Genomic DNA, 25,774 nt, shown 5'->3' on the forward strand with positions numbered 1-25,774 from the left:
TTACCTCGTGCTTGAAGATGTTTTTTTAAGTGCGAATGCACTTTATAAGCGACCCCAAACCATCCACCGCCGGCGTCGGCGGCGGCGGCGGCGTCGGCGGCGTCCGCAGTGCTCTTTAAAAAAGAAACAGCATCCGGCGCCAGGTTTCGATCCGAGGACTTTGCGGCCGCAGCGCGACGCTCTACCGACCAAGCCACGGACACGGCGGTGATATCAGCGTTAGTGACGCGCCTTATATCTTTAACGCATTCAAACTACGTCGTCAGCGGCGTGCGTTGGCGACTCAGCGGCGTTATAGCGGCTTGATAACTGCGTGGTGTACACGTGATACTACAAACCCGATGGAAGAGATGGAAGAGAAGGCGGCGAGGCGGTGGGCTGCGGGGGCCGAGCGCAAGCGCCGCAAGCGGGCCGACAACCGTGCATTCGCACTTTCACATTCTCCCCCTCGGGGAAATGCGGGGGAATTTTTTGCACCCAGTCCTCCCCCGCGTCGTATATTGAAGAAGAAAATGAAGCAGAAAAAAATCACTGTCCAGTCGAATAAAATAAAACGAAACACCATCTTTGTCGGTTTTGAGGATAGATGATAAATTATAGCGTCCAGAGAATGTAGCGAACTCGAAAAATTATTGATGCTAACCTTACATGCTAAGGTTTTGACAAATACTGCGGTGTTTAGGTATGTACCGCATTGCTTTTATGAAACTTGGCTTGCCGTATGCGGCATATGTTCCATTTCGCAATTGCTCTTGAAAATCCAGATTGGCCTTTTTTTCAGGTTCGAGGCACCGACACATACATTTAATGTTCAAAAACTACATTGCGATACGAGATACCTATTGAACCACGCCTTGAATGCCCAGCGACTATCGAAGCGCATGCAAAACTACATTTTTCTATTAGACTTATTTGCACTTGAAAACATCATTGACAATTCTTGCGCACTTCTGTGACACGAGTTGAAATTGAAGGATTTGATCGAAAGGGTGGCCGTTCCGTCGATGATTTAAGATAAAAAGATTACTAGCTTATGGTGTACGTTATGCGGCAAACAAACGACAGTACTCTTCAAAACACCCAAGTGTATTTACACGTATTACTTTACAAAGCATTGCACAGGGAGTGCCGTCCTTCTCAGAGGGGGGTCCGCAGACAAAAAGAGGAACGTGAAGATACTTCGGACTCTGTGGGTCCCTCCACGATACTCCCAAATTCCTTTTTTTCCCCAAACCCTGCCACGAACTAAAAAAAGTGGATTTGCCGCATGACATGTTTGAATAACTCCTCCGCACATAACTCCTCCGCACAAACTTTAAAGCTGGCTTTTTGAACAACGTATCAATTACCGTACTTACCCGATTCTAACGCGCGCTTTTTGTACGGAAAAATAGGTCGAAAAATCCCATGCGCGTTAGAATCGGATATGAAACCGAAACCGAAACAGCGGAAATTTCGTCCCACCCATCGCCATCGCCATGTCAAGATGGCGCTAAAGCTTTTAGCAACGATTTTTCGGACGCAGGAAGCATAGGCGCCTAGGCTTTTCTATCGGCCTTCACACAAATCGTCAAATCGTTCCACTTGCGCGCTTGATAACAGCAATGGCAGCAGCGGCTTTCACGCGTTCAAAACGAGCGGTCGGCTGAAGCGTGCGCCTCTGGAGAAGCTCGCGGGATGGGCGTGTGAGGCGTGGACCACGATTCCATCGACCAGGGTTGAACGTTAGTTCAGAAGTGTGGCATCGCGAACGTGCTTGACGGCACCGAGGACGAGATGTTGTGGTCAGCGGAGAGCGACGAGGAATGAGATAGTGAGATTACTTCGGGAAATAAATCACCCGTTTCTCTGGCATTCGTTTTTCTTGCTCACACAGTTCCGTGCGCGTTACAATCGGAGGTGCAAGTTTTTTCGGTTTTTTTTGTCAGGAATATCGGGTGCGCGTTAGAATCGGGGGCGCGTTAGAATCGGGTAATTACGGTATGCAGAAAAGCCACACTCAAAAGGCGGGCATGGAGATATGTGTATGAGCGACTTTCCCTGCAAGGGTTAATTGTGCGACAAAAGGACACGTATCACCGTATTTCATCGTGGGGGCCCCCACCACTTTTACAAGCCCAGACGGAGTCTTCGGCGCGCTACTGGCCGAGTACCACTAGCATAAAAAATCAGAGGTCACAAATCCCAAGTCCTGCGGGCAGCTAGCCCTATTTCCTTCACAACGCCATACCCTTAAATTTAGTTACAAAAGTCCCCCCTCCCAAAGAGACGTCAGAGCAGAGAGTGACGAGGACCTATTAATTAGTCAATACTAGGCCGCTGAGCTGCCACAAAGGCAGTAAATTAGGGTGTACACAAATAGCCATGGGACCCGACACTCTCATGCGGAAATTTGAAGGCCGAACAAACAACAAGACAACAGATCTCAACTGAGAAAGTTCATTACTTAACAAAAAACCTCGGGTGCTCCGTATAAATCCCCAGCCATGCAATGCACGCCTAAAATTAAGCTCCGCGCAGAAGATTACCTTCTTTGATTGCCGGCGCCAGTATTCTAAGAAGACGGGCTGAACACGCATTACAAAAGAGCCATTACTCACTCCGCAAATATATCAAAACAAGCAAAATAGTCGGTACACCATCTTGAGCTAAGAGAAAGCACCCACGTTGGTAGGCCATTTTTTTCGGATGTATTTACTGCAATGCTTTCCCGCTGCGACCTTGTGATACAGAAATATAAAAAAAAATGCTACGAGCCCAACGCAGACACAGTACGCTGTGTGTGGCAGCGAAGCACCACTGCCGCATATCAGGTGAGTCGCATCGTTTTCCATGATAGGGCGGTGCCCGGCAGTGTTCCTCTAACTGCGCGGCGTGATTCCCCTGGCGCTGATTTATCGAAGCAAGAAGCAGTCGCGAAAAAGCGAGCGATAGCGGTATGTGTGCTGTACTGCTAGGTTGCGCCTGCGCTGTGCGCGGTCTCGACAGCAGACGCCGCGCAACCAGACGGCGCAGCGATTAGTTTTGGCCACCGCTCCCGTGGTCCGTTTACTTCAGCTCACGGCTGTACATGATACATGGTGGCTTATGGCGTTATCATGCCCTAAATTATTTTTGATGAAACTTAGAATGCTGGTGGTTGCAAGCGAATGAACTGCAACTTTCATAATCAGCTACATATTTACTGGCACCCAGCTCTGGTAGTGGAACTTCGTCATCGTTCTTTTTGCCGTGATTACGCTGGAATGAAAGCTTGGAAATTTGACAAGGTCTGGCATGGCATCCCTGGGGTCACCGGTTTGACGGCATAAATAGGAAGGCTACGCTACGCGTATTGGACTGCGAGGCAGATTGTTTATCATTCCTTCTTTCTAACTGATGTATATACTGCTGAAGAATGTCTCCAGGTGGTCCTGGCTGAACCGATACACGCAGATGTAATTGTCGCAAATAAAAAATTCAGAGTTTAATTTATTTTCGGCTATCTTAATGACTGCTACAAGCAATACATATTAAGTCTGAATACTCTACACTGGTGAATGATGATTGTTCCATGCTAAACAACTGGATTCACCTTCTATAGTTAATATTTGGAAGCTGTTTCAAAATTAGCCACTATGCTTCAACTGACAATGTGTAATAACTAATTTATAGGTACACTCAAATTCATTTACTTGTGAAGCGAGACATATATGATTGGTCGACTTCGCCTTGCAAAAGTACGCAATTGCGTACTTTCGCAAGGCGAAGTCGTGAGGACATGTTAACATGTCCTCACGACTTGAGAATGCGCATATGTACGTTAGCACAAGAAGCTTCGAAGGCGGTTTCTACATACAGACAGATTTCTTGCCGAAACCGCAGGCATTTCAGGCAAAACCGGGCGCGAGCAGAAGCGGCCGTTTTCTTTCATTAGCTAAGGCGCACAGGGAAAGACAGAATATTTTTTAACCCCCAACGAGGCTGGTGCCCAGACATCAGCGCCTAATGCTTGCATGAACGAATTTTACTCTTCCGGCTCCTCATCTTTGCTGGTATATACGGTGGGACATATAAGAGTGGAAGTAAAAGTAGACGTGAAAAAATGTAATTTCGCTGATCTATCGAGCATCGGTAATGTGTCATGCAAATCCTCAATAGGAGTGCATACGGGCGCACTATATCTTATCTTTAAAAAAATCGGATTGCGTATTTTACGGTGATCGAAGGAGCACGCATCTATCGAAAACTGGTACCTTTCTGCTTCGCCTTGTCCTCCTCTAGAAAACCGTCTCATTATGCAAATAAATATATTATTATTATTACTGTTATTTGGCACTTGTATCATTTCTCATTCAAACAAACCAGCGTTTAGAGCGAGTATAAGAGCACACGTAAACAAGAACCCAGTTCTAGGCTGGACATCATAAAATCTTCCGGACGCTTGTTTGTTTTTATTCTACGAATCATGAACACCCAGAGGGAGCCGATCTGCACAGCAATGTCTCATGTAACATTGCATGACTAGCTGACGGCGAGTTCCAATCGGCAGCAGCCACTCTCAGGCATGTAGGGAATGGTATCGTTGAAGATAGGCGGCGGCGGCTTTATTGTAATCGTAGGCAGTGTGCGGGATGCAGCACGGGGTTAGATAAGATAGTTTCCGCAAGCGTCGAAGTGACACAGTAGACGACACCATGGTTTGCTAGTGTGAAGCTTTATGAATTACTTCCATATGACTGATGCTCCTCACGAAATACCGGAACTGAACTTCGCGCCTCAGCCCCCATTTGTTCTCGCTTAATATTTCATTTACTTTTATTCATCAAGCATGAATGCGCTGAAAAAACTGATAAAACCATACAATACGTAGTAAATGTACTCCTACGTTTAGGTTAGGGGCCTGAATTTGAGCCTGATCTGCAAAAAATTGCTAACCGTATCGTCAACTAGTGATCTGGCAACAACAGCGTGCAATCATGACGGCATCTGTGTTTAGCCACTTTTCAGGGCCAGCTTTACCCGCCTGGGATCTGTACTTACGACATTCGATGTATGGAGTGATGCGAATGCATGGCCGTTGTTCACGACGCTTGCAGCGCCATCCGTTCTTCCTATTACGACCCGAACAAAAACGTAGAATGTTAGTAAACTTTATTACTCAACCACAAAGCAGAAGAGAAATGCAACTTCGTCGCTTTCGCCCTGACCACCGCCGAATTCTAGGGGATTTCGACTGATAGTTAGGGGTTGAACGGGGGTCTAGGCTCTCTCCCACGTCATTTTAGATGGGTGTAAATACAAGTTATTTCTCTCTCCCTCTCTCTATCTCTCTACCTTTGAATTGCTTGCAGTGCTTCACTGGCCACTGGTGTGCAACCACGGATAGAACTCAACTGTAAAGAATTAACTACAATGTGAGTATGACATAAAAGTTTATGGAACGCATGTGTCATGTTATCAACTTTATTTTAAACTTTTTGTGTCATAGTGTGCCTCACTTGTGCGCGGAAAGCGTTTTATAAATAGCAAGCCTTGTGAGGCATTTAAAGCTTCTCTCTCCCCAACCTTCACGTATTGCCATGTACTCCATGTTAGTAAAAACCAAAAGGGACGTCATAATAATATCAGCCATTGCTCGTACCCTCGCGGATTAACGCCTCTGCAAATCACTTTCACTTGCATTAATCTGGAGACGCCAGAATCCGTGCAATAACGGCTCCTAGCGTGAAAGCGTTAAACTACTACTGGTAAGCAAAAGTCGCCGTTTGCACCTATCGACGTTGTGTGTAGTAGCCAAACAGGGAGCACCTAGATATGCGTTGAGCCCTAATCTCAATGGCCCCTGAAAATCGGAAACAGGCATCGGAACTTAAGGAAGAGAAGATTCACATGCACAAGTGTGCAACGATTTTCTATTTCTAAAAAGTGCGTGCTTGGTGAGCGATTGTTTTCTGTTGCGGTGTACACCAATTCGCTTTAGATAGCAGCGACGGACGCATTATATCTCGTTCATGATACCAAGCCAATCAAGTGAATGCCTTTGGGCATTTTATACAGCAGAGCTAAGGGTAAAAGACGTGTGGAGGACCCTCTTGCTTGCGAAAGCCTTCCGAGAGCACGACGTTTTTTTTTGCGAGGACGATTTTTTTGCTTTGTCAAGTATTTTAGAGCGAGCTCATGCCCGTTTAATTTTCGATTTTTCATGGAGTTGCATACACCCCTTCCAATTACAGATTATTTTGGGGATGATACCGTGACAATCACTTTTTTGTGAAACGTACCAAATGTTATTAACGTTGTACAATCTCCCTGTTGGTGTTACGCGATCATGAAGATGACGGCATTAGAGGTCGAGCTTCTGCGCCTGTGTGTCTGGATCTGGTGGCATGCTACAAACGTTATTAACTTTGTACAGTACCATGCAATATGCTGTCTCCTGTGTGCATTGCAGCAAATGGTCTGAATTGGCGTGAACTGCTTTCGACCAAATTACGTATTCGTAAAATTTTGTTCATAAAGGTGTGGGGAACAAAAATGTGAAGAAAGTTCCCATCAGTATCTATGTCCTTCAGCAGCTTTTCTATGCTGACACCGCTTGGAAATATTTTCGCTGGAGGTAGAATAGCCTCCAGTAACAAACTTCAATTTCTTTATTCCAAGTTTCTTTAATAAGGCTAAAGCCGATCTACTAGCAACCGATCCACAAGTGTGGCATACTACCAGATATTTGGGTACCACTACCTACGTTTTCTTGTTCAGGTGCAAATGCGATGGTTGCGCTGATTGTTCACGTTATTTAAGAATGCAGCCAACGATTTTGCAAGTGCAAAATGAATGCGCGTCAGTCCATCGGTTTCATGATTTGTAAGCCCAGTTCATAAAGTTTTCTTACATTTGTGCCATTTCTTTCCAGGTTCAAGGAGTTCCTCCAACTTCAAGCTAGTGAAGGCCACAAGAACCGACAGCATATGGAGCAGATGGTGGCCAGTTCAGTCGACAAAGTATCACAGGAAATGGAAAAGACGGTGAAGAAGATGGGTAGCATGATGACAGAGCAGTTAGTATTGCAGAAAGAACTCATTGAAAAAATCGATGAAAGAACAATTTCTTTGGAGAAAAAGCTGGTTGAAAGTCAAGCTGCCCAAAGAGAGGAATGGCTGAAACATATACAAGACTTGCAAAGTACATCTCAGGCCCAACAAAAGGAGTGGCTGGAAAGTGCACTGACACCGCAAAAGAAAGCTTTACAGATCCTAACTGAAACTATCCATGATATCAAATCCTCTAGTGAAAAAAATGCGGAACAGTTGAGTAAAATGTGGCGTTGTTCCATTCAGTGAAATTTCGCTACCACTCACATTATTTGATTTGTTGCTTCAGCTTTCATTGCAGGCAAGAAGCTACATTTCATTCTTATTTTCGCCTTTTGGTTGGAAGGACGGCGTATTATGTCGAGAACAGTGAAGAACGAATAAAATGTTTCAAGCCTGCTCTGTATTTAAAACTGGGAAGTTTCCGGCTTAAAAACATTTATGTGCGAAGCTCATGTTCGCGAACCCGGCAGGCCTCTTCACGTTGATTGTTTATGCATCGGTTCTCTTGCGTACCTTTGTTTGGGCCTATTTCAAATGTAGCAAACCTGATTTCTGTCATCAGAGTGTATATTAATAAATATACAGAGAATGAACTTAGTCAGCCATTAGCTCTTTTAGCCCGGGTCACAGATGTCAACCTTCTATGGCCATAAAGAAACATGGGACATGGTTGATGCAAAACACGCGTATGCTAATTGCTGAGGTAGGAGGAGGAATAAACATCTATTGAATGGTATGAGTTTCGTTGTGGAAGGCCACCTTAGCCCATGAAGCGTTGGCCCTTTGCTGCCTGGCGGGCCCTGTCCACCCGTCCAATGCTGATCTTGAGGGTGTGAGCTGGTCAGCTGGTCCTCCCACTCATCCACGGCAGAGTTTGGTAGGGGGTTAATGATGGTGATTGTTGGCACTCCCAAACCGTATGGTAGAGAGTGTTGGGTGCGGGGCAGTGTGGACGAACTAATGTGTATGTTTCTGGGAGGATGGCACAGGGTATATAGTGTTCCGTGTGGGTGGGTGCTTGTTTGCAGCTGTCTGAGGCTAACGGCGTCCTTTCTGGTCATATTGGGGTGTTGTGGGGGGTAGATGCGGCGCTGCAGTCAGTTGTGTTCGAAGACATCGGTGTATCTTCATGGAATGTCGTCGCTGGACGTCATCGATCGATCTGCCAACGAGGGGAAGTCCCGGAAGGTGTGCTCCCGGGCAGCGGCGTGGGCCGTTTCATTCCATTCGAGGCATGCGTTCCCTGGGGTACAGACGATGTGAAGTTCGGGTTGGCTTTGTAGTGCGTTCAGGATGAGATGGCTTGAGCTTAAACACGACCTAGTTGGTAATTGCGGCAGGCAGCTCTGAGGTCGTTTATTCTATTTATTTGTTTATTTATTTATTTATTTATTTATTTATTTATTTACTGATTCAGATACTTACATTTCCCCAGGGAGCATTATAGTGTGGGGGTAAAAACACATTTTTGACCCACGAAATGCCTTAGCAAACAAAATAGAAAGGAATAAAGAATAACAACCAACAGAGAAACAAACAACAGACAAAAATGTACAAATGCCTGCAAAAAGTAACAAATCGCAGCATTCAGAGTGACACACGTATACAGAGACATGTATGAAAGAAAACTCACGTATGAAAGAAAACAAATTTGCAATGAACAGACATGCGCACTAGAAAGATCAGCGTACAAATTTTAGCCTTGAAGATGACTGCAAAAAGCCAAAAGGAATTTGTTGTCACTTGCAGCTTGGATGATTTTCCGGGGAAGCTGGCCCCAAAATTTTGTAGTGCGGGTGAAAATGAATTCATAAAAGCAGAAAAGTTCATAGCGCATGCAGACGAAGGCAAGGAAAGAGAACAGACACCACGGAGCGCTCCGTGGTGTCTGCTCTCTTTCCTTGTCCTCGTCCGCATGCGCTATGAATTTTTCTGTATCGCAACACCAACTCGCCCAGGAATCTTTACTCAGAAGCAGTTGTTGGAGCAGGCATTTCTCTTATCTTGAGCATGTGGTCAGGCCAATGGGAGATGTATCGCGGCCGCAACAGATAAGCATCTTTGAATGAGCACAGGTCGTAGACCCGCCGTTGTGCTCGTTGAGTACACCGTCTGCCTCCCCGTCTCCTCGTGTGGGCGTAGCTAAGTTGGTAAGACGACGGGCTCGTGCTCCGTTACTCTATTCCGAACCGGATTCGACTCCTGGGGACGCCAGCAAGTTGTTTTATTTAGCCTGGGAGTTTTCTGCTGACGCGGACACAAAAATGTCCTTGGCTGGTAGAGGCATATTCTTCGGCAGTACAAGAGAAAAACCTGCCGATACGTGTACGTACCCCATTTCAAGGTTGAATTTCTGCGAAACCCATAAGCTATTTCCTTCCCTGTGTTGAAGTGAAAACTTTTTGTAAAAATGTTAACTTTTCCGCAGTTTATTAGCAGAAAAGGCGTGTGCAATATGAATGTGTTTTCTGATTTTGTAAAAGTTGATATTGCCTGCAGAAAAGTATATGCACTACACGTTTAAATGTGATCGATCTGTGCATAAATGAAAATAAGTATTATTGTTTATTCGAGAGGTATGAAAAACATTTTTGGGAAAGTTTTGTATCACTCTCGTTTTTTATAGGCACCAACTTTTTCAAAAGTTTTAGTTCCCTGCAGGATTACAACATTTGAATAATAAACCACCTAAATTATTTGTTCTGCGTCTTTATACACAATATACATCGTATCACTGTTTGCATAGAAACGCTGCCTCAGGAGGGCTTAAATTTCTGTTGCTGGATAAAACCACAAAATAGTAAGACGAATAATTGGTATCCTAGTCACTGTACGGATACGCCAACAGTTTAGAAAAAATGCCCACCCGTCTACTTCGGCAGTGCTCACACGCGTCATGCAACCAAAGCGTGCGTTGCCGAATAGTGAAGCAGATAGAAGGGCCATTTTTACGAGTGCGCTTTCTGATTTCCGAGGAAATGATGTTGTCTACGGAAGCAATGGTAAACTGTGCTACATGTTAAGTTAATACGAATGGAAGAAACACAAACGACAAACACTTCTACTGTACTCTATAAGTGTCGTAAGTTTTCTTCCTTTCGTCTTAAGTTCTTGCGCAGTTTACACTTTCTCAGCATGAACCAACTAGCCCGACAAATCTTAATGCTGTCTATGTCTCCTCGTCTCCTGGTATAGATCAATTCCGATGGCAATCTCTATACGTTCTCTGTGAGAAAGTACATGATGTTCATAAACACTCTGGAAATTCTTCGACTAAATAAGGCATGCGTTCCTTCTAGTTATTTCCAAAAAAAGCGTCAAGTCTCAAGAATGACGAGAGCCTGTGGCGGGATAATTGGGGGTAGAAAGCCCGCTTGCTTTCTTCTACCGGGCCCTGAGAACTGTTAAGGCCCGTGAGACGAAAGCAAGCGAAAGCAACGGGAACTCCGTTGCGCAACAAAAACTGGTCCCGGCCATTCGACAAAAACGATTGTTGCGCGACAACGACGGAATTGATTGATTGATTGATTGTGGGGTTTAACGCGCCGACGCAACGCAGGCGATGAGGCGCGCCGTAGTGGAGGGCTCCGGATTAATTTTGACCACCTGGGGATCTTTAACGTGCGCCGAAATCTCGAACACACGGGCGTTTTTGCTTTTCGCCTCCATGAGAAAAGCGGCCGCCGCGGCCGGGAATCGAACCCGCGACCTCGTGCTCAGCAGCGCAACGCCTTAGCCACTGAGCCACCGCGGCGGGTACGACGGAATTCCCGTCGCTTTCGCTTGCTTTCGTCGCAAGTGTGAACGGACCTTTAATCCGGTCCTGCCCTTTTTGGCCGAAAAGGCTGTAAAAATCTTGAGCCATGGCGCACACCTTTAAAAAGTGGTTTAACTAAAAAAGGGTGCAAAGATGAACACCCTAAAAAAGGGTGTAAGTTCATTTAACACCCTAAAATAAGTGTGTGGACAGCGCAGCTACACTCTAAAATTTCTCCCGCGTAGTAGGCGTGAAACACGCTCTTTGGCGCCGTAAACTTCATTTTTAACGCCACGTGACTTACAAAACGTGTGGTTTTCTTCTATATAAGCGTGAAGCGGGTGGGGAAAACCCACATTCACTTTTTTTTACGCGTGATGCAAGATTGCATGCGTGTAAACCGGAAAAATTACGCTAAGTCCCGCGCCGGGGATCGCGCCTCTCCTAATCACGCCTATACACAATTTTTATTGCTAGAAGTGGGCGCCGCCATTCGCTTTTTTTGACCAGACGCTCGCGCCGTCTATGAAGCGACCGCCGAAACCACCGCCCTGGGCTGTTAAAGGGACACTGAAGTGAATTTGTCAAGCTCCCGTTTTTGCTTGCACTGCGTAGACTGGCTCAAATTAGCACACTTTTCATCGTTTATTCGGTTGACAAATCGGTAATTATTTTACAAAGCGCGAAAGAAGAAAAACTACCATGCGCGGTTTGCGGCGGCCGCACCAACTAAAGCTGTGACGTTAGGAGGAGCGGGCACCGTGATTGGACGATGCCCAAGGTGAGCAACCAAGCAAGTTTCGGTTTCGGTTTCGGTTCTGTAAAACACAACCGTTGGCGTTGTTGGATGGGCATTCACAATAACTCAGTAATCATCGTACCGCGCTTCTGCCATTTTGTCAGCTGTAAAAATGCATAAAGATAAGCCTCCTAGGACGGATTGGAATCGTAGCATTCACTAGTCGAAACCTACGCAGTGCATGAACGCCCTCCGCGTACCCGCAGACGCCCAAATGTCATGCGCTTTTCCCCCATATTTGGAGCTTGCCTCCCTCATGCCTGTGTCTTAAAAAGCGTGTTCGCACCAGGCCAAGGGTCTGTTCATTCTGGCCTGTGCCCACTGCCTGCAAGCAGTCGGTGCTTATGGCAACAGCACGCCAACGAGAACTCGCTAGCGCGCCAGTGCCAGCCTGCGCGGGTTTTGTGAACTAGTTCGTGGAGCCATGAACGTTGCGGCCCAAAAAAGGTGAACTCAATATAGGAAACATCGGCGGAAAACAAAAAAGTTAACTTAAAAAAAAAACACGTACCCGCGGGGATTCGAACTCGTGACTTGCAAAATACTTTAGGTGGCATACCTGGCAACCCAGACCGCTCGGCCAGGGAGCGGGCTCCGCTGGCAGTGGTAATATAGGGTATATATTGTACAACCAGTTTACACTTTTCTTTAGTTTTGGCATTTAAAGCAGCTTAGGTGACTATTTGTTGTATTGCGCTCATGCAGTAAGCGTCGCCCGAGTTTCCACAATAGCTCACGTCTAGCAATTGCATTTCGTAGACGGAAAAGCGTTCGCAGATGCGTAGTCGTGCTGCTGACCGCTGTGCTTGTTCGCCCAGCGCAAAAAAAGTGCTTCCCGCACCCTAGTTTTACGCTGTACGGTAAAAATATCAGTTGATTTTATTTCCTTAGTACCTATATTGACTTCGCTGACTCTTCTCCCGCCTTCAAGAGGCCTTATATTTTCCTACTGGCATACCAGTCAGCGAAGCGTCGCATGTGCGCTTGTGCAGCGCTTGTGTGAAGCGACCTTGACTTGAAGCTAGATACAGTGTACAAACTAACCAAGTAAAGAAAGGCAAATTCTACCATTCACAAACGTGTCCTGGCTTCGTTTCAACTGAGCGAACGAATTGCGACGACCCGTCGGCGGCCGGCGGACGAAACGCTGGGCCGACTGACTCTGTCTGAAGGCCGGGGAGCCGTGCAGTAGCGCAGCCAATTGCCAGCTTATCCCCTCCTGACGTCACACGAAAACGCCGCAGAAAATGGGCGAGCGGAAAGAGAGGAGGACAGCATTTTCGAATTAATTTTTCTACTAAATAAAATCGCGTAAAAGCGCCCAGGGTGGTCGAAACATGGCCTGGGGACTCCGGACTACAATTTGCGCAAGTAATCCCGCAATGTTTACATATCACTTCAGTGTCCCTTTAAGTGCTCAGTTCTTTGCGTGCGTCTGCTCGGTATCCGTGCATTACCGAGTGAACCGTAGTGGTTTGGCGTTAAGTTAGCAGTTGCAGTGCTTGTGTGTGTGTGTTCTGTTTTGTTTTCACCATCTGCGGACGGATTTAGGTCCTAATTTGCTGCCTGAGCGGAAGATGCCGACCCCGGCTGTTGCGAGCAGCAGTAGCAGTGTGGTGGTGGTGCCGGTGGTGCTCCGCAGTTCCGCGATGCAAACGTACCGGTATGGCACCGACTGACATAGAAATCGATATCAAGGCGTAAATACGTGTTTTCAATGCCACCATGCTTGTCAAGTATACGGTAGTGCGGACGTCGAATTCGGAGCGCGCACAGCATATGTGGGTCACGCTGATCCGCGCTCGCGATGGACTTTCGACGAGGCCATTGCTACGCTGTTGACATTGCAATGCAATATAATCTTTCTTAACTAGACTTATGACAGTTACTGACGAAACGAAATTACCGGGGCGGAAAAATAACACGACCGCACAACCAGTCAAATTACTATTCGAACGCTGAGCAGAAGGATCGACATTTGGGCGAGTTAATATTCGTTGATCATGATCGTGATCATGATTGGCCTAACTCTGCACAGCGCATGTGGCCTGTCGCTGGGAGCCCGCCTTTGTGGAACCACTGCTTGCACCACAAATGCTTTACGCGATCAGCAGTAACTGTTTTGTAATTGTAGTACTTTAGATTTCATGACAACGCAAAAGAATTACAAGCTTTCCCTTTGACCGTGTTGTGAACAGGTTGAGCTGTTTTCCAAATGAGGCGTTCTTGTATCTCGTGCTGCGTTTCCACATTGGGCTGCCCGCTTATCCTGCTATCGACAGCAGTGGGCGATAGAGAGAGTTATCCTTTCATATCGTTTGGCAAACAAAACGCCGTGATTTTAAAGGTTAGATTAGATAAAAAGGGGATTGTTTAATGCCAATCAGCTACAATGACAAAACAATGTATGGTATTTTAAATTGACTACAAGGAAGCAGAAGTTATTGTAATGTTGTATTGTATCGGCGCTCGTGAAAGATCCCCAGGTGGTCAAAATTAATTCGGAGCCCTCCACTACGGCGCGCCTCATCACCTATGAAGCGTGAGCATGTTCAACCCAATAATAAATCAATTAATCAATCAACCAACCAATGAATTAATGCTGTAATGTAAAGGATAAAAGTTACTTCTAACATTTCAGGGGGTTACGCGTTCCCTGTCGCAGCTTTGCGTGACATAAATGGATTTTGCTCCGTCTGCTTGCCGTCCAAGTGCACCCAACAAATCCTAGAGTTGGTCGTTGGTACAACGTCGTTGCGATTGATCAACTGCGTCCATCGATATCTCAACTCGGTGTCTGTTGGAACGCGATGCAGCAAAAACACGTCGCAACTGCACTGCATTTGCTCCAGGCAGTGTCGTGCAGATGCGTGCTGTGGGCGAGTTTCTCTCGCTTTCTCTGGTTGTTCGATAACCCACCAGCGCACAGTGCTGACCAAGCGACGTTTGCGCCTTGAACGGCATCGCAGCATTGGCTAAAACAGTTGAAAGTTTCGCAAAAACTAAGTACACGGTGCGAACACTCCTGAACTACGCAGTGGAGCACACCTCGCCGAGCGATCTTAGCAGCCCAGCGTGCACAGGCAACGCTGGTCCGCCGGAACCGGAAGGCGCGCGGGCCGCCGAGAGAACGGGTTTGCGAGTATTTTTCTCCTTTCCCGGCTGCTTATGGAAAATGGTGAATACGTACACTGATACACATCCCCGATGGAGCCGTGGGGCGTGCTGCTGCATGTTGCTGCGACTTGCGCTTCTTTTCTTTATTTTTTCATACGAAAGGATCGAAAGGTGGCGCTCGCATCATCGATTTTGGCGGAAAACAGAATTAGAGTTGTTGCGGCACAGTCCTAAATGGGACCGCGTGGAGCGACAAGCCAGAAAACGGCAGCCAACCAGCACAACAAAACCTGGGCCTAGAATTGTCTTTTCTCTTTGACAGCAAAAATGAAACACTATTTGGGTGCTCAGCTGTAGAGTGACGTTGTAGGAAATGTCCTTCTCTTGCGAATATCACTTGGCCGTCACACGTGAACCGCCGCGATCTTGCGGTTCCTCCATGTCGTACACGTAGCTTGCTGCATACAGCTTCCGCCCTTCATCCATCAAACGCTCTCATAGAAAGTACCATCGCAGATCCATACCGCGAAATGGCCGGCGACATTTTCCCCTGGCAAACACGGCACAAAATGTGTTCAAACAGCACATGCGCAACCCGCGCGCAGGCCGGTACACGCACGGACACGGGCGGATCGTCTGCTTCCGTACTACTAAATGTTTCTGCGCCGCTCCCCTAGGCGGCGCTCAGTGTACGATGTTCGGAGCACCTCCTACCCAGCGCAGGTTCGCCGATGATAAGCCCACACTTCGAAATAAGCAGCCCGAAAGCCGGCGTCCCGCGGGCCGCGCTCGCCGCAACCGGTCCCGGAACCAGAGCTCTTCGATGCAGGCAGTTGCGAAACTCCGCCTCGAAAAACGGCCCGCACCTGGACCCGCCCTCCTTTGGATCGTGCGTACGGTGGCGCCACTGCGGCCACCGCACGCACTATCCAAAAAACAAACTAAATATTCAAACTGACAAATTAACCTTAAATTTTGTTATAAATGTGCATATTTTTTTTTGTACTTTCGTAAGTTATTCATTGCTTTCCTAACTGTGGTTTTTCTTGGAAATTGTTTCTGGGTCTGCGCAACTGCCTCGGCGGGTTGGCGCTTGTGCGAACACTCCTGCACGACATAGGTCCTACCTGAAGTACTAAATTTGCAGTTATCGCTCTGCCTACATAACACTGTATGCCAAAAGTAATACAGTAGCTGGTCAAGTGGCTCTAAATAATCCTTTCAAGCTTGCGTCAAGCCTTCGAAGCGAATTTTTAACCCTTTCTGCCGTCGGAAGACCACAGATGACGCGCAGCAGACGACACTGCGCAGGCGGCGACGCATCTTGTTGAACACTCATACGCAATTTTTTACTTCTCTTGGTTCAAATGCATACAAAACACTTTTGTGATTGGACACGTTGGGCTCCTTCGGCACAAAAATTTTACGTAAGCACCCAAATACCATTTTTCGGCCAGCTCGTCGAGCGGCGAACCACGGTGTATAGTTTATTTTGTCACCAACACATGGCGCCACTGTAAAACAAGATCCAAAACAGTGGACCAATCGTGGGGCCACTTTTTGATGCATCGGGCCTATGGGAAGTTTCGCAACTCCTACATCAAGTAACTCTGCCCAGAACGGTGGCGCCGTGGTGGCAGTATTTGGCTCTAGGCGCACTCCCGCCGCTGTGTGGGCTCGCATCAGGCCGCACGTTAGTGCGCCTTTCATCCAGCGGCCGTGGCTAGACCTTTGCTTCTCTAAAATCCTCCCTGTTCTGTGGCCGTTGGAGGCATAGGCCAAAGCAAGCGCTTTGTGAGTTGTGTCTGCCTGCAATTCAAGTGGGTATACTGTGCGGAGTGTTCGCTTTCGTGTGGCAAAAACTGGCGAACAAGGAGCAGCCATGATGAGCAGTTTGACATGGACTGGGCGGCGGGGTGTGCCGCGTGGTAGGTTCTAGAACACCGTGTGTCAACCGCCGGGAATTCTCCAGTGACACGACGCCGTTCACTATGAACTCCAGTTCTCCAGCCGGATGGCGTTCTCACAGTGGGTCGCTTGGAATATCCCGGTAAGCAATTATTTCGTAATATTTTTGCTCTTCAATATTTTAGAAATATTTTCCGAATGACGACGTTTATAGTGTATTGTGTAGATATTCCTATTGTCTCGGAACTTCGTATTAGTTAGTTAGTTAGTATCAGGCCTAGTTCTCTATGTAGCTTCTGTTTGACACCGGTCATACGGTTGACCGGCAAAGATGAGAAGGAGGAAGGAGTGCTTCTCTCTTTGTCGTGGCTGGGTTGTTTCTTTCGACGTCCGGTCTCCGCCGGTCTCGGCGTCATGCGCTCGGCATCTTTGGCTCGTTGGCGGTAAATTTCACGACCCCGCTTGCGGTTCGCGTCGGTGGCCGTTCTCGGACGTGGAGGCACAGCACCGCCGGTGAAAGAGGCGCCTGCTCTCTCTTTGTTCGCCGCTAAGCACATCGAAAACGCCAAAAAAAATTGTATACCGCACATTCACATAGGCAGGGCACATATTACGAAGCGTTGAACAACGTGTCCCATTCTACAGACCCGCCACTTTAAGGTCGTAATAAATTTGTGCGTTTGCGCTGCACATCGCGGCAGAAGTTTGCGTGTTGTATGACAGTTCGAAAACATCAGCCTATAAGTATTATATTGATGCCACTTTTCCTTTGCCAGGGTTCCGCCATGGACATCGTTTTCCGGTGCACTGCATGAAGTGACTTGAAGAAGCTGGTATGCGGCAGAACACTGAGAATTCGTGAAGTTGCAACTGGACACGTCGCTGGAAAAAGCCTTGGTGCTGTGGTGTGCGTGTTACACAATGGGCGTTACACTCCTAATAAAAAAGGTCGTAAAAAGGTAGTAACGAGCGCATTTTCTAACTCCTTACGAACCTTACTACCCCGCGTTACGGCACCTAGGCTGTGCCACTAGTAACTGCATGGTTAGGAAATTAACTTGGTGCAGTAAGTAGTATACATTAGGTTAATGTCGTGGTTATGACTAGGTTATGCATGGCCAGTTAGTAAACGCCTGAAGCTCACGAGGGTGTTATCGCTTGGACTTTACTAGTGAAGCTGGGAGGTGCTTACTGCAGTTAGTGACCCGTACTAGTGGTGCATTTACTACCTCCAGTTACTAAGTACTTTGAGTATATACTGGGACAAGTAACTTGTTCGTGTTCCGTTAGTGAATGCCACACCCTTTTTTTAATAGTGTACGTATCGGTCTGCTTTCCGAGAGTTGCTAGGATTAGGATGGGTACACTCTAAGAAATCGGAGCAGATTGGCTTAACGAGAACACCCCCAGAACGACCATTCAGCGTACTCAAATGTTCGAATTTGGCGAATGACGAGGCCCAGCATGCGATTGAAGGAAAAAATTACGCCCACCTCCCCTCGCGGGAACCCTGGTGTGATGCAACGTATCTCACGGGGGGTTCCATTGGCGTTTTTCATCGTATTGATTACGCTTATAGCAGGGATTCTCACGCGAAGGTGAGGTGGGCGTAATTTTCCATTTTCATCATGCAATGCACATGCAGTACACGTATGCTCAGGTACGGTCTTTATTGTAGGCGAGAATGAGTACCTTGTGGTCCGTAAAGTGCACAGTTAGGGGCTCGACGATTGCATCAAGCAATCATCGAGTACTGCGAGAGAGTGCAAGCGTAACGCGGACGACCGTCGACTGAAACCGTCGGAGCGCAGCATGCCGCTTTATATTCACAGCGCCCGAAGGAGAGGAGAGCGCGGAGAGAGAGAAAGTACTGCATATGCGCAGCGCGCGCAGCGCCGCCCACCGGCGCCTAGCAACGGAGTGAGAGCGCGCTGCGCCAACCCGCAGCTGTTTGGGCGAGAGTCTTCGCTATCGTAGAAAGGAGAGGAGGAGAGGCGCAGCTGTGCGGACAACGCCGGACAGACGCAGGAAGGACAGAGGGGCGAGCATGAGATGCGTTGCATCTAAAACTAGGATTGCGCACGGCGTGCGTGTGCGCCGTTGTCCCAGCGCACAGACAGACAGACAATGAACTTTGTTGAAGGTCCTGAGGAGCATTGATGGTAGTTTTTAACTTAGTCGCATGCTGGGCTCATTTTGTCGGTGTAGGCGTAGCACTCTACCAGGAGGACATGTTCGGCTGCTTTGGGGGAGCCACAGTTGTCGCGTATGGGCTTGGACTCTGGCCTGTTCGATGTAGATAGGCATTAGTGAACATCGCCTTCTTTCGCAGTGTATGAAATAACGTTTCCAGTTGGCAAGGTAGTCGTTCTGGCCGCCTGAATCTCATATGTTGGTCAAACGGATAATAGAAAATCGTGATGGGACCAGCGAAAGGCAAAAAGTATGCGTTAGTCTCGAAGTTGACGCCCTCTGCGTCTGTGTCTGCTCACGCCTGTCGATTGTTGTAGTTGCTGTTCCTCTATTAATGGCGCATACCCAATTAGGGTATCACAGTCATTACGAAAAGAGAATGATTCCTAAAATGTTACACCACTCGAACAAAATTATATAGAAAAATGTGAGAGCGTTTTTGTCTGTATTTGAGAAATCCACGTTCGAAAATCAGAATTATTACTCCTCCTCCCCCTCCTCCTCCTCCTCTTCCTCCTCCTCCACCTTCTTCTCCTTCTTCTTCTTATTATTCTTCTTCAGGGTAAAGGCGCACACCCACTGAGTTGGATTGGTCCGGCCTTCAGATTGGTCTAATTAGTCAAAAATGTGTGGTTGGAAATTGCAAAACCAGGGTCGGTAAGAGAAGAAACAGCACATGAGCTCCGTAGACGCGGCGAAGACAAGGGATTGTACGGGTCAGCATATCAGTCCTCCGGTGACCGTGATGTACTCGTGGAGTAAGAAGTAAATTTTTTTCTTGCATTGCCTTAGCTTCTAGCGCCAAATGAGAAAAGTAGGGAGGGACTTTTCAAGTCAAAAGTATTCGTATCAGACAGTCGAATAAGCTTTTCCTCTGAGAAAGGATGACATTAAAGCAAATATCGTCACCATCGTCGTCGTCATCATCATCCTCAGCCTGCGTACATCTACAACAGGCCGAACGGTTGTCCCATTGACTTCCACACACTCCTCGTCTCCTGTGCTGCCAGGGTCCATTCTTTGCCCCCGATTTTCTTTATTTGTACTCTCTACCGAGTTAATGGACTAACCCTATTTCTGATCCCGTCTTTTGTATCTACTCTGTTACCCTAATTGTCCATCTGTTCGCCGAAACCTGAGCACCCGAGACGTCCTACAAATAAAGGAAGAAATCAGTGCACCTGCGGACCCGCCGTGGTGGATCAGTGGCTAAGGCGTTGTGCTGCTGTGCACGAGGACGGGGCTCCGATTTCCGGCCGCCGCGGCCGCTTTCTGATGGAGGCGAAAAGCAGATACGCACATGTGTTCGAGATTTCAGCACACGTTAAAGATCCCCAGGTGATCAAAACTAATCCTGAGCCATCCACTACGGCGCGCCTCATCGCCTGTGTAGCGTCGGTGCGTTAAACCCCACAATCATCACAATGCACCTGCCCCGTGTCACTCCCCATTGGCCATCCTCGCTCTAGACATATAGGGGGTGTTTGGTCACGTGACGTGACACATGCAGCTATTCTCGGCAACCATAACCAAACTGGCTGTGGAAAACGGACATGCGAGTACATCACCGACTTTCTCACGGGCCGACAGGCAATCCTCAAACTCGGCGACATCAAATCAAAACCAATCAAACTTGGCAACAAGGGCACGCCTTAAAGGAGCCATGAAGAGAAAATGCAAGTTGGTTTTATTCGAAAGATTTCGTGTTTTATAGTGCCCCCAGCGCTTGTCCGGATACAAACGGTGCTTTATTCACTGAGAAATTAAACAATTTAGGTTAAAATTTTTATTTTCCCGCTCAATCGTGCGTTTTCGTGGTCCCAAGTGACATCACTGAAACAGACCGCTCTGCAGCCTAGAGTACCTTCATTCACGCATCCGCCGTACAGGGTAGAGACACGTATACGCTGGCGCCGCCATTTTCGGTTGCTCGCTCGCCGCCGAAGCAAGTCATTGTGTCAAAACCGTGCTAAAATTATCGCCGCAACGCGGTTTACTGAAGAAGTTTGAATCATATTGTCTGTTTCGCGTTGCTAGGTCTCGTGGGAAACGAAAAGAATAACGCGTTGAGCCCGTTGGCCCAATTGCGGCGGCACGGGACCGTTCAAAGGTTGTCTCCACCCTGTACAGCGGTGTTGGTTTGTTCCCGCGTTTCTTTACGTTCCGTAACCTAGATGGCGCCACCATACCGTGACAAGCGTTTGGTTTGTTTTTGCCCGCATTTAAACCTGGCTTGTTTTTGTTCTGGGAGAAAATATTCGTTCCCTGAAACAGTGCTCGCTCGACAAATGGGGTCACGTAAGACACCGTTGCTTGCGTCAATCGGCCAGTGTCGTCTGAGATAACCCCAAGCCCCGTAGTGCTGTGCAGCGAAACCAAGCATGCTGTGCGCAGTACGAACAGCAGAACGCATCAGTACTTCTATGTTTACATGTGCTTTCGTAACTTCCACTGTTTGTCCCATCATTCTTATTGCTTTGTAAAGAATGTGCCCTAAATTTAAGCGCAAATCGCTCGTTCGTCTAGTTTGTAAGTTCTACCTTATTTGCGTCTGCTTCTGCCAGCCTCCGCCAATCGCAGAGCTTAGCTCATGTGACGACATAGGTTCTGTTGCGGGAAATGAGCTGGTGGGTCGCATGACCATTCCCGTTTTTCCTAATTATGTAGCTTATTTGAGCGAAGTTTACGTTAAAAGTGGTGTCAGTATGATTCTAACGAGACAATCTTTTGAATGAACCAAACTTGTGTTTTCTCTTCATGGCTCCTTTAAGGGTCGTTGTTATCCCCTCTTCTCTTCGACATCGCCTTCCTGGGTCTGACACAGAAGCTAGAGGAGATATCCAATCTACGGCATGCCTTATATGCAGATATCACCGTTTGGACAGGCACGGACTCAGTGGGGGGAGGGCGGAGGGGGGGCTTTAAGAGACACTGCAATTCGCGGCAGAAACATTAATCGAATATGCCCGCGCAAGCGGCTTCCAGTTCTCAGCCCAGCAGTTCGAACTGATAGTAACCAGAAAAAGAAAAACAAATCAACAAATTGCAGATATTTCGGTAACTCTAGAAAAGGGCTGAACGATTCACTCCAGCGCTTCACTCAAAAATTTCGGGCTAACTATCCGAGCTATTACCAAGAATGGCGATACAGTCCGAAATCTCTATAAAGCCACAGATCAAGTTGCCCAAATGATTGGCCATATCCCCAAAAGGCATCGAGGCATGAAAGAGCAAGACAAAAAAAAAATCCCCCCACCTCCGCGAAGGGGATCGTGCGGAAATGCGAATGCATTGGGTGCACCGATGAGTGCGCTGCGAGTAATTATTATTAATGGCGTACTTAATGAAGAGAGACGAGAGTGTGAACGTAACCATTTATTCATTCATCAGCACCTGTTTGTGTTATCGTTTTACCTGACGGCCACAATCACCGCCTTGTGGTCGCTGAAGTGCACGGTCAAAGGGTCTTTGAGAAGCATACGCGCGGCACAGTTTCGCGTAAAGACCAGATCAATGCAACTCCCGTGAATGGTAGTGGGGCACGTGTCGGAGCCGGCATCGCGCAACACGCCCGCCCCGCGTGCGAGCTCTCTCCGCCGAGCTCCGCGATGCGAGCGCCCTCACACGCCCGAGCGCGCTCCTCCTCTCCACTCACTCTCCGCTACTCCGCCCGAGCTCCGCGATGCGAGCGCCCTCACACGCCGAGCGCGCTGCTCCTCTCCCCTTGCCCTCCGCTACTCCCGCCCGAGCTACCAGGTGCTCCGGTTGCTAGGAGCGCCACAGCTGTTGCTAGACGCGCCAAAGCTGTTGCTAGGCGCACGCCGGCCAACGCACGACAACCCCCGACTAAGAAATGCATTCGCATTTAAAAGCGCTTAGTTCAAGCATTTCTTATATCCCGACTCCATACGTCGCACCCCACCTCGTTTTAGCCAAAGGAGACATCGACAAAATCAACCGCATCATGCGCGAAGCCCTCAAGCAGGCACTCGGTTTACCTGTAAGCACGTAGTAAAGTTTTCCTTCGCTCTCCTACCCCAAAGGTAGATCCGCTGGTACCGCCGTCAGCCGATGAGGACGAGAGGAGATGTTGGCCGGTGCGGCCGTGAATCTGTTAAGCCGGCGGAGGCGGCCGTCGAGGAGCCGATGGATTCGGTGATTGCTGGTCTCCGGCAGTCATGAGACGAAGGCTTGAGTACGGTATAACTTGGAGTTTATAGGCAGTAATATTTCCAAGCGAAATTTACAATATATACATAAAATGAGGCAACTCGTTACAACTCTCGGCATAGCCGAAGGTACAGAGTACCTACAAGCGAGAATGGACCCAAGTGGTGGATCTTAGAAGGGCACTCGGCATAGCCGATAGCGCGTAGCGCCTGCAAGAAGTAAAATCCGCCCCCCGGTAATGGGGTTCCTAGCATTTATAGACTTTGGGCACGCCCCTGCTAGTGCGAGAGTTCACATGATGTCGGACGGATATCCGGGCGGACATCAGGGTGACATCAGCTCTGAAAGCCCGGATTGGTTCATTCCAAACAAATAAAACGCACGCACAAAAAGAACCAACCAATCATAAACATGTCCCCCCCCCCTTTGCGGTCACATGACCCGACACACTCTCTCATGCAGCTCATAGTACGCTTCCCGCGTACGTTATTGCGACCGCCAAGCAAAGGCAAGACATCGGCTACCCAAAATCACATACCGTGAGGAGTAGTCACACCATTACGTTGAGCGGGCGGCATCTGCTCCAAAGCCAAAGCTGAACGACTTAGAGCGGTCTTGGCTAACGTCTTACAGTAACGTCTTAACGTCTTGCCGCCTCGCCTTTGGCCACGCGCGCTCGCCGGCACAATGAGGGAGTCGAGGCTAATTCCCTACCCAGGCTAAATGACGCCCGCCGCCTGACCCGCAGGAAGAGCTGCTCTCAGCCCAGGCGACCATCCTCGAGGCGAATGACCCATAAACGAACATAACCTACGCCGGCTTCGCAAATCCTCGAAGCCTACGCCGCGCGCCTTTTTGACAGCAAGAGACGGCATCCTTTCGCTTCCCGTCAGCTCGTCAGCCTTGACAACGACCGAGCCACTCCCCAATGTCGTCAAGCCATAATAGCGGCGTACGCGCTGTCCGAGTGAACCCCGTGCCGACACTGCGTACCCATCCGCCGTTCACTTAGATCTCCTGGTCGAGCTGACCGCATACCAGCATAACAAAGGTACCCGGGCAAAGCACCCCCCGTCTCTTGCCACACAAAACTAAGGAACGCAAAGCATGCACTCGGCGGCCCCCAACTTCGCGTCCCGCCCGTACACAAAACGGGAATTCCGTAGCGGGCTTACACGCGTCCACAACAAAACTGCTTCAAATGCGGCTTCGCAATACCATAGAACTTGTTGAAGGACACCTCTCGGGCCAACGATTTTGTCTGGCGCAAACACAAGCTGGACGTACAGTACTTCGCTTCGCAAGTGGCCCTGGCCAGAACAGAATAATCTTGTCTCAATACCAGACGTCTGCTGCCAGCACAAGAGAAGAAAAACCTCGAACAAGGTAAACGCACGATTGTGGCCTACGTTTCAGCAAAGAGAACTTGCTATATATATATATATATATATACATATCAAGGTTGCAGTCGTCATTGCCAGTGCTATTCGGCTTTTTTCGAAATATTTATAGGGCCGAATGACTTGTGCTTGTCACGTTTCTTTGATACATATACATTGCACATATACAAAACAAAAGATGTTGGCACATATACAAAATACATTCGCACTATATTTACAGCCAACTGAAACCTCGCAAGGGCCTCAAAATAAAATGAATGTGGGCTAAGGAGGCTTGTACCTAATACATAGTGTGTGGGAAGAAGACGGAATGAGCAGTTAAGTAGCAAAGGCTCCACACTCTTATTATGACTCATTTTTGCTATGTTTCTTTATGCAAGTGTATTTTCATGCTGTAACTAAATCATTTCGAATATTTTATTTCCTGGGGTATATCGTTCCATATTTTGGCCTTAATGAATTGTCGTTATCCCTCCAAATAGTAATAAACACTCGGTCCATAAGGTACGTGCAATGTGCGCGTCCCCACTGGCTCTGCGGTGAAGATCAGAGAGTAGCGGAGAGCGTAGCGGGACGAGCGTTTGCTCCAAAATACTTGAATTCGTTCGGTAGCCACCGTTCAGCTTGTGTGCTTTGGCGTGTGGGACGCTAATTAAGTTGACTAACGTTATAGCTCCTCGGCTTTTTGGCTTCCTTCAGTTTCGCATTAATTCTTCTCTTTGCACCGTCACAACTGCCCGCTCGTCGAAACAATCGCTATTGCGAGCCACCCCGCGATGGGTCGCCTAAGGCTGCGTTCCAATTCGCGGACAGCTAGGTAGACAGCTTAAGACGCAGTCTAACTAGACGTCTAAAGATTTTAGAGTTGGAACGGCGCAGCGGTCAAGAACGCAACACCAACACAGACGACAACCTCGTAGCAGACATGTTGAGAAACACGAGCCGCCGATTTCGTAAATAATGTTACCGTTTATATTACAAACATTACGGGATATAAAAATAAAACAAAATAATCTTTACCACAAGTAAATTATACTAAATATTTCAGTAAAAGAACAAGTTAGTTGTAACAACATTACTGCGCGAAAAGGTGGCGCTGGCATCGTTTTTCAGTTTAGACGGGAAGGTAGCCTCCATCGTTGCTGACTTCGATGCTGTCTCCTCGAAGCAGTCTATTGACTGCTTCTTTCGAATTGGAACGGGGTTTAACCTGGCGGACTGTCCGCGAAGACGCAAAGGAAGCCGTCTAAAGGGTAAATTGGAACGCACCCTAAGTCGTGCTCGTAGGAGTTGTATCGTGCCTCCCCGCGCAGCGTTTTCAAAGACGTGCTTGTGCCAGTTGTATCGCGCGCCT

General features: G+C 47.9%; 1 protein-coding gene across 1 annotated transcript in view; it reads left to right on the plus strand.

Moving 5' to 3' along the window:
- The window catches only part of LOC144148637 (uncharacterized), a 47,159-nt gene extending 39,047 nt beyond the window's left edge, over window positions 1-8,112 (plus strand). Inside the window, exons 4-6 of the mRNA XM_077680148.1 lie at window positions 5,334-5,396; window positions 6,896-7,269; window positions 8,105-8,112. Of these exons, the coding sequence (XP_077536274.1) occupies window positions 5,334-5,396; window positions 6,896-7,269; window positions 8,105-8,112 (445 nt within the window). The remainder of the gene's footprint in view (window positions 1-5,333; window positions 5,397-6,895; window positions 7,270-8,104) is intronic.
- The last annotated feature ends 17,662 nt before the right edge of the window (window positions 8,113-25,774 follow it).

Source organism: Haemaphysalis longicornis, unplaced genomic scaffold, assembly GCF_048455015.1.
Source record: "Haemaphysalis longicornis isolate Haplotype H1 unplaced genomic scaffold, Haemaphysalis longicornis Haplotype H1 scaffold_8, whole genome shotgun sequence".
NCBI lineage: Eukaryota > Metazoa > Arthropoda > Arachnida > Ixodida > Ixodidae > Haemaphysalis > Haemaphysalis longicornis.